This window comes from Nicotiana sylvestris, chromosome 6, assembly GCF_000393655.2.
Source record: "Nicotiana sylvestris chromosome 6, ASM39365v2, whole genome shotgun sequence".
NCBI lineage: Eukaryota > Viridiplantae > Streptophyta > Magnoliopsida > Solanales > Solanaceae > Nicotiana > Nicotiana sylvestris.
This window is the reverse complement of record NC_091062.1, coordinates 183,467,799-183,477,360: the sequence shown is the minus strand read 5'-3', so window position 1 is coordinate 183,477,360 and position 9,562 is coordinate 183,467,799. Positions and strand designations below refer to the sequence as shown.

At 33.6% G+C, this 9,562-nt stretch overlaps 1 protein-coding gene across 1 annotated transcript; it reads right to left on the bottom strand.

Moving 5' to 3' along the window:
* Positions 1-3,359: 3,359 nt before the first annotated feature.
* Positions 3,360-8,890, bottom strand: LOC104237445 (small nuclear ribonucleoprotein SmD1b). The gene is made up of 4 exons (XM_009791599.2): positions 8,765-8,890; positions 8,591-8,667; positions 3,700-3,891; positions 3,360-3,577 (listed from the first exon to the last, which is right to left on the bottom strand). Exons 1-4 carry the CDS (start codon positions 8,776-8,778, stop codon positions 3,516-3,518), a joined length of 345 nt encoding a protein of 114 aa, XP_009789901.1. The 5' UTR covers positions 8,779-8,890; the 3' UTR covers positions 3,360-3,515.
* Positions 8,891-9,562: the final 672 nt, after the last annotated feature.

The window sequence follows — 9,562 nt, the reverse complement described above, 5'->3', positions numbered from 1 at the left end:
GAAAACGTATCTACAATCCATAATATAACAAAGGATATCTATAGATAACTAGTTACCACTAAAAGACAGTGCTTTATGAAAAATATTTCACGTATTATTCATGTGTAGCCCATGAATCTGGTGAGATTATGAGAAATTAAGTAGTCAAATCAAATTTAATGACAAGCATCCATTCAATCAACTCTGTCTGTGCATGAAAAATCAGCAAAAAACAATTTTCCAAATTCTTATGTCTGCCCATTATTTGGTGCAATATGCGGTGTATCAACTGTAGACAATCCTTTAATATATTATTTGATGTATGATGGATCAACAACAACACGTTAAAAGTCTAAGAGCCCGTTTGGACATAAAGAAATTTTTTCCTTTTTTCCTAAATTTTTTTTGCTTTTCTCAAAATCAGCGTTTATTCATAAAAATTTTAATTTTTACTTGAAGACGATTTTGAAAAATTTCGAAAATTTGAAAAACTCTAAAAACCTAACTTTCAAAATTTTCACTCAAATCACTCACAAAACATCAAAAACAACCCTAAATTATATTCATGTCAAAACACAACTCCAAATTACAAATACCATTTTCACTTGGAAAAAAATTTCACCCTTTTTTGGAATTTTACAATTATGTCCAAACGCCCAGTAAATCTCCTTTTGAGATTTGTGATGTGTAGGGTATTCATGTGTCAATACAAACTGACCATAATGGCAAGAGAAATACAAATCAAACCATAGAAAACAAGCAATAAATAATTGGAATCCCTCATTTAAATGTAGTTTTAACGTGTACACTGAACAGAAATGCAAAGAGAAAGTACTTCCCACACGTTATTTATTTAAAGACAGATTTAAGTACTTCCCACACGTTATTATTTAAAGACAGATTTAGGAAAAGATGAAAGTGCAAAGACCAGACTGGTGAGCAGTGATGAATTAAGTTTACTTATTTCCAACTTTAGGAAAGTGGGAATGTGGGAAGAAAACATAGGTAACTTTTTTGTACAATGAATTTAAAATTTAGTAATCCTAGCTGTTATTATTATTAACCGGGCAGGGGCGGAGCTAGCCCGGTGCTTGCCGGTTCAGCCGAACACAATAGCTTTTGTACAAATTCTGTATTTGTCTTGTGAAATTTATGAAATATGTACAAATTATTATTTTAGAACCCAATAACTTAAAAGAACTAGAATCCCGAACCCACAAGCTTCAAATCCTACTCCGCATCTGATTACTCATTTTTGTCAAATGTTCTTTTAATCCCGGTTTAAAAGTAAGATATAGACAACTATAATTCTAAAAGACCCCCAGTTTGGCGTAAAGAACATATCTACAAACAAAGGAGTATTGAATTATCAATCTCCTGATATCAATCAGAATCTGAGTAACATTGCTTTATGTATATCATTATTGTCTAATGTGACATTCTCCGAACTAAGTATTTTCACATTACCAATTTCAAAAGATATATATGCGTAATATATCAACATAACAAATCGTTCAAATGTTTTCTATATTAAGGACAGGTCAGATAACATCCTACGACTAGTAAATGCAATCTTTCAAAAACACTTATATTTAAGATATATAGTGACATTTTAATCAAATTCAATCTAAACTAGCACATTAAGCGAAATCCCCTCTTGAATCAAATTAACTTTTGCATGACTTTTTTTTCTTTTTCGCTTCAAGGGTAATAAACAATAAGAAACTGGATTGTTTTATAAGAACTAGGAAAACAGAAATGAAGAAGTCACCACATTAATAATACTCCTAAGAGTTGTTTTTACTGTATTACCAGGGTTTACAGCCCAAATATTAAATCGGACTCTAAAATTCAGTTACTTTTTTCGGGAGGATCAACATCGACCTGAGACTTATCGGCTTCTGAAGTTTGATCGGCGTCACCATCGTCGGGGTCACGAGAAGGGTCAGACTTGTCCATGGCAGCTCGAGCTTTATCAAGCCACGGTTTGAAAGCGAGCTCAATTGCCAGCCATCCAAAAGCTAGGGCTCCGAATACCACTGCTGCCGATTTCAATGAGTTATTCTTCGCCATTGATGATTGACCGCCAAATTCCAATATTTTTTGTCGTATAGACGAGGGTTTTAGGTCGCAGCTCTCGAGACGATTTACTATTACTCTATTCTTTATAGTGAGACAAAAGTTTCGGGCTAGCGCTATTAAGACGGAATTCAATAGGGCCCGATTACTTGGGGCCTCAAATTCCCAATTTGGTCCAAATTAAGTACTTAGGGGTTGTTTGGTTGGGCAGTAAATTATTCCTAAATTATAATAAGAGAATTAAATAATAACAAGATTCTTGTTTTACTACTTGTGGTCTATGCTTCTTTTCATCTACTCCCTGGTCGAGGGCCTAAACAGCCTCTCTTACCTCCTAGAGTAAGGTTAAGGTATGCGTATACACTACCCTCCTCAGATCTCACTTGTGACAACTCACCTCCTCAGGTCTCACTTGTGGGAACTCACTGGGCTTGCTGTTGTTGTAGTAGTTTATGTTAAGTTCAATAGACTAAAAATATTGGCTATTATAATATAAATATGAGTTTTGTTTAAACTAGATAAATTGGGATATACTCATATTTCTAATTTTTACCTCGTCTTTCTTAAAAAACTTCGAGAAAAAAAGAAATGTCATTTAGTTGTTTTATTCTGGAAATTGTTATCCCATACAGAATGTGGTACAAAAATAATACCACAATTATGATATAAACAATCCTCAGATAGCTAATCCTGGAATCAAAACTATAATCCCTTATCCCACCAATCCGACTCATTTTCATTAAGAGAGAAAACACTACTATTGGCTATTGTTTTCACGGTTTGGAACGTTACTGGGTGAAATGAATCAAAATGCAAAAATACAGCTTGAAACCCAAAATGAATTATAGACTGAGCGGTAGCTGATAGATTCTTATGTTGACAGAGAAACAAGTCAGGAAAAGAAATTCCAGATACACGCATGCACAAAATCCTTTCGACTATAAAAGACTAAATTATGAAGGAAAATGTGTGCGTGTCTGCAAACACTACTGATAACAATAAAACAACTCAATAAGGCAAATGCTACTGAGAGAAATGTTTTGGCCTTTCTCCTACTTCAGTAACAACTGCACTCGACAGATCAGGCCATGTGCAAGCAGTCATTTTTTCTTCCTTCAAGTGTTAGCACTATGGAGGTTTGGACCAAACCGTTTGGTAAAGGTTAAATGCAGTGAAAAAGCTAGAAGCTATAGTAAGGGGAAAAAAGAAAAAAGAGATGCAACTAGGCAGATGCAAAAGTAACCATAATTGTTCCGACTTGTTTAGGCGGAACAGAAGTGAACGAGTAGTGGCCCATATGATGCAACAAAATAACATGCTCTGATTTTAAAGATCCAGAATAAATTGTTGCATGAGATTGATCTCTTTTCCGCTGGAAAACTAAGAGCAAATCTCTCCATCCATACATATACGTTAACATAGACATACTGCAAAAAATTAGAAGAGCTAAAATGCATTTAGCGGCCTCGACCACGTCCACGTCCACGACCACGCCCGCGACCACGTCCCAAAGGCTTTCCTGAAGAGGAAGAATCACAGGAAGGGGATATTAGTAGGGTGACCAAGCATCAAGGAAATTTAACCCATACAGCTAGAAGGCAAAAAATCTTTTGAACATAGTCCTTGAGAATATGACAATACCAGCTGTTGGCTTCTTCGGCTTCACCCTAGGTGTTTCTTCCACCAGCAAAGTTTCAAGATTTAAGCTGTCAGGGAGGATGTAATAACGTATGTTGTTACCCCTCACACTCAGGTGATCCAACGTCACTGGATTCTTTCCCTTTAGTGTAAGTTTGACAGCCTTCAGGTGTGTGTTCATGCTAACATCCACACCTATAAAAATTAAACTCTACTTAGAAACTAACTCGCAACCCTTAATTCAGCAGTTCTAATAAGGAGACAGATCAGTAGCCATTGTGATTAGTTAATACAAAAACACATAACAATGGGCTAGAGAACATATATCTATATCCCAAATATATCTAGCAATTTTCTATTAGCATAAGCAACCACTCACAGAATAAAAATCAGAAAGCATCGAGAGGTCATCCGACAGATTATGGAAGAATGCATAGAGGGCTATAAATATGAGGAGAATAGGGCAAATATCTATTTAGACTACCCTCGTTCTCCAAAACAGAGATAACTTTCAAACTGCAATACAGAGATAGCATCAACTACAGCTTCCATGCAAAATTGGGACCCGTGATTGCACGGCATGCCTATTTTTCTGTTTATTTTTTAAACCGTGTATGTGCTTCTTATAGGAAAGAGGGGGGAGGATACATGACACCCCATATGACAATTAGCTCTCACTATTTTCACTAGTTCTACTTCTACATGCTCAAATATAAAATTCCACCAGCCTTAGCACTCAACTTGCTGTGTTAAGCTTCTGTCCTTGCACACCTAAAACTTTAACCTCTGAACATTAAGAGCTTGTTTGGAAAGCCACCTTGGAAATGGATTTGGGTGTAATTACACAGTTTGGCATGTTTGTTTGGCCAAGTAATTACTTGGTCAGCATGGAATTGGATGTAATTGGAGGGGTGTAATTACACTCTCCAATTCTCAAAGGGGAGGTGAGAATTGGTGGTAATTACACTGTGTAATTACAAGGTTGCTTTTTAGTTTCTTTCCTTTTTGTTTTTATTTTAATTTATTTTCTTTATAACTTTTTATTTCTATTATTTTAATTTTTTAATTTTATTTTTACTTTTTAATTTCTTTTGAAATTTTAAGATATATTTTTCTTTGTACATTATTTATCTTTTATTTCTCTATCTTTACTTCTCGTGATTCCATGTAATTGATTACTATATTTTATTTTTTATTTATTTATTATTTTATTTTTTTAAATTACACCTCCTAATATTAGAAATAAAGAGTCATTAACAAACTTGGCATATAATGAGTGATGCAATTAAAGTGAAATTTTCTTGTTGAATGTGGTTATAAACTTATCATGTTTCCTAATTATTAAGTTACAATGGAACTTACTATTATTATATTGAAATTTGACATATGTTAAACTATTTTATGTTTTTTGAATTTTGAAATTGTGCTATATTCATGATTCAAATTTACTTGTTTTAGTAGTATTGGCTCACATTGCATGATGTTCATTTTTTAGTTAGAATTGATAGATTAGTTTTGTCAAACATTTGAATGATGTTATGACATTATATTTGTAAATATTACTTTATTTTATCAAACATGAATTCCATGATGTTCTTACAAAATTCGTATATTTTTTTATTTTTGTAAGTATCTAAACTAAATATTATTAATTTAAAATATTTATAGAAATTATTTCTATAATATTAGTTATAAATATATGATTACTAAATTAATGTATAGGCATATATTTATTATATACATCTTAAATACAAAATATAATATCATTTATACTTATAAAAATCTATAGGCATATATTTATTATATTAACTTTTAAGTTTTGATAATTACTTAATTTGAAATTTAATCTAACTGTGTAATTACACTTGTGCAACCAAACAGTAAACTTGTAATTACACTATGACAAACAAACAGATCGTCGTAATTACACAACTGTGTAATTACTACTCTAGTAATTATCCTAGTAATTACACCAATTCCAATTACAGGGTGACTTTGCAAACAGACTCTAAATAATAGCTTACTCACACCTCACATAAACAATGACAATCCACACAAGTTAAGGCATCGATCATCATGTTAATTTTTTATATAATCACTTCTACACCATAAAGTTACGGTATAGCAACAACTAGGTAATCAAGTTTTTTATACAAATGAAATGACCATTGAACATAAGATTGTCAATCAATGCCATATTTGTGGGGATAAGAGTAACTAATGCACATTTTGGAAAACAATGTGGTGAAGGCAACATGGTTCTCTTGGAGCAAATGATTCCAACATAGAATTTTTCACTTGTATAGAGGACTAAGTTCAGTTGTCTCAAAATAATACAAAGCGACGTGCAAAACATTGTGGGCTTACATCACTTATATTCCTGAAGAGCATTACATTATAGACCTATTGTATCAACAAAATAATGGTTGTGGTCTTTTTTACAGTATGGTATTCCGGCCAGCTTGCGCGCACTTCGACTATTCCACCGGTATCTGTTAGCTCCAACCAGCATAGGTATGAGGTAACTGTGCCCACCAAGACTTAGGAATATGGAAAGAAATCATCTATCATTTTTGTCTCTGCTGGAATTTAAACATATGTTACCCGGATCCTCCAAAAAAGCTACCGGTTTGTATCTGGTAATCCAAAAGTGATGTCGGGTGTGGTGGAATCTTTGGAGGACCTAAGCAACATAGAGTTGAACTCTGACCTTTGGGGTTTGTACACACTTCATTAACCACTAGGACATTTTGTTGGAAGCAAAATGTTTATGGTCTTACCCGTGAAAATTTAGAAGTATTTGAAATACTATATCTCAAACTCAAGTCGCCATTACATTAGATTCAGCTCGTACACTGTTTGGTTCTATAATGGAAGGGGTAGCATAAAGGAGATAGATCCTACTAATAACCTCCCTTAAGTGAAGTATCTGTTGTCTACTGATTTTCCTCCATTTAGTGCAGGGTAACCATGTACATCTGGTTGTTTGGATAGTTGGAAGAGAAGAAAGACAAATACGTTTCAATTTTCCATCAAATTTTAGATAGACTATGTAATATATATAGAGGGATAAACACCCATCTACTTTCGCTTCCTGTACATTTTTACTTAAAAAGTACCAAGATGGTACCACCGTTTTTTTTTTTTTTTTGAACAAGAAGATGGTACCACTGAATTATACAGGACAGCTGGGAATATCCATGCAATCAGTTACAGCATCTCCCTAACAACTACAGAAACCCCATACAATGATCTTTGTCATCAACTAGACTACTTCTACACCAAAGTGAAAACACTTGCTTTTAACATTTCTGTCCATCAAAACAAACTCTATTTCTCTCCAGCAGACAGTCCAGAATATGCATAAAGGAGTGCCACCAATTTTAAAGGAAAGATTATGTGAAATGGAGTTAAATCATTAAATATCTTAAGAAAATAACAAGAAACATGCTATGAATACCATGTTTATGCCACCAAGTTCCTCTTCTTTAGTTTGCTTAGAGATTTGTATGTTAGTATACAGATAAGTGTGAATTAATGAACGTCTGCATAGCACAAAACAGATAATGTGAATTCATCATTCGTATAGCCAACCCAACTATTTGGAGGCAAGATAGTTGTATTTGAATGCACAAAAAGTCATTAATGATTAGAATTTTCACCGTGGGTCCTTGCATAGTTTCTTGAGAAGGATATTATATCGGTGTTAGAGAGCCTAAAACAAAGTCTGCCATAGTACTGGAAAAACTTTTTCTTAGGAAGAAATTATTGAACATTTAGGGTAACCAACCCATCAATTTCTTTCAACTTGTACAGCCATGAAAGAGAAGTAGAGATTTTACTTATATTCAAACAGAGTTGAATTAATGAATTAACAGAGAAGAGTTACAATGCTCTAGACATAAACTATATCGATAGTAGGCATTAATAGCCAAGCACTTGAAAAAAAAATCTTATTGGCATTTGAACAGAACATCAGAGGAAGAAAAGGAGAGAATTAGAGAGGAGAAAAGGGAAAAGATTCAGACAAGTGGCAGAGACTCGTGTTGAGAGGCGGGTCTATAGTGTAACCTATGGGTTCACATGAACCTGGTAGCTTTTGTACAGACCATATATATGTCTTAAGAAATTCACATACTATAGTACATTAAATTGAGAGGCCGTAGAAATCCATAAACTTCAGTCATGCCACATAATCTGAGAGAGGTATATTTGAGTTGAAGTCTTTGGAACGTTGATAAATCCATCAAAAAGATCTGGCTTATGATCCCTGCAATTATTTTTTGGTGTCTATGGAATGAGAGAAACAGAAGATATTTTGATGGCATCTCAACTCCAAACCACTCACTTAAAGCCAAATGTTTAACTACTCTTTTTTGCTGGACAAATTTGTCCAGTAATTAGTATTGGACAGTTTTTTGTATTTGTTAGCACTCTTGTTCTACATTGAGACATTGTATAGGGGCTAGCAATTCACTTATGTTCTTTTGTATTTCTGTGTCCAGTAATTAAGCTCCTTGTAATCTTGCATCTTTTTTATGCCTTTTCTTCTAATGAAACAAATTACTTAATCAACAAAAAAAATCCATAAACTTCAAATCCAGAATCAAACTCTGCTAGTGGTGGTAATGACGGAGAGTGAGGTAAGCTATTGCAGTTACAATTCCTGACGTATAAACAAACTTAACATGTGACGTTAACCAAAATTCACTGCAGCAACTTGCATATTCCTCCCAGCAACTAGAGTAACGAACTGGCGTGACTAATACAGCTATTACGGAAGTGCAGGATTTTCTTTTTAACTTAGGTCGTACATAGTAAGCAAATAGCTACATGAATTATACAGTAAGAATAAAAAGCTCAGTATAATTGACAGAAAGGTAGAGAGAGTAACCTGTAATGGTTCCATGAACAACGGTGCCGTTTTTGAGCTCAATTGATACGGTCTCGTTGTTCAACTTCATCAAAAATCTGCACAGAAACTCAAGGTCAAATCCATGACTTAAGCTCACCGTAAGGGAAAAAAGAAAAAGAGAACTTGAGAATAAATTGAAGATTTTAAACGGACCTGACGAGCTTCATTTTGTTGCTGAAGAAATTGAAGAACACACTAGGGCTTAAGTCGAAGCACGATCGAACACGACCACCACGGTTTAGGGCAAAGCAGCGCCAGGGTTTATTCAAAAATAAAACAAGCTCCCATTATAACGGCGTCGTATTTTTATGTGGCCATAGAACTTGGGCCGTCGAAGGCCCAATCGACAAAATCTGGGCTTTATTTCTTTCTTTCTTTCTTTCTTTCTTTCTTTCTTATAGCATGTTAATTTAGGGGCGTTCATGGTTCGGTTTGACCTGTTTTCCCCTAAAAATAAATCAAATCAAATAAATTAATTTTTTAAATATTAGAATTAAATCAAACCAATTAAGTCGATTTTTCTCGATTCGGTTTTTCGGTTTTTCGGTTATTTATCGGTTTTTTCTTAAATATAAGACATACACTACCAAAAACATATTTTGGCAACCACATTTCAACGTAATACTATGAAATCAATTGCCCTTTCAGAAATCTATTATTTATCAAATATATTGATGATAATTAAATCAAATAGTGATGAATAATTTAAGGACACAATTAAAAATATATTATTTTTAACATGAAATAGATTCTTACACTTAACACACAAAAAAAACTACCAATCAAACTACAATGTAAAGGTAAAGAACTGTACTAAGAGCCTGTTTGATCAAACTAGCCTCACCATAAATTTATATTTTTCAAATTATCCCTTACTATTTTTAAGTTTTTTCTTTTCATTTTTGTTTCTAGTTTTTACCATTCTATTAAAATTAAAGATATTATACATGT

What these genes read in the sequence shown, in the direction of transcription:
- LOC104237445 (XM_009791599.2), bottom strand. An exon ending in TGTTCATGGAACCATTACAG is followed by an intron (nt 3,892 to 8,590) that starts GTTACTCTCTCT and finishes TAATTTTTATAG; the next exon opens with GTGTGGATGTTAGCATGAAC. An exon ending in GCCGAAGAAGCCAACAGCTG is followed by an intron (nt 3,578 to 3,699) that starts GTATTGTCATAT and finishes CTTCCTCTTCAG; the next exon opens with GAAAGCCTTTGGGACGTGGT.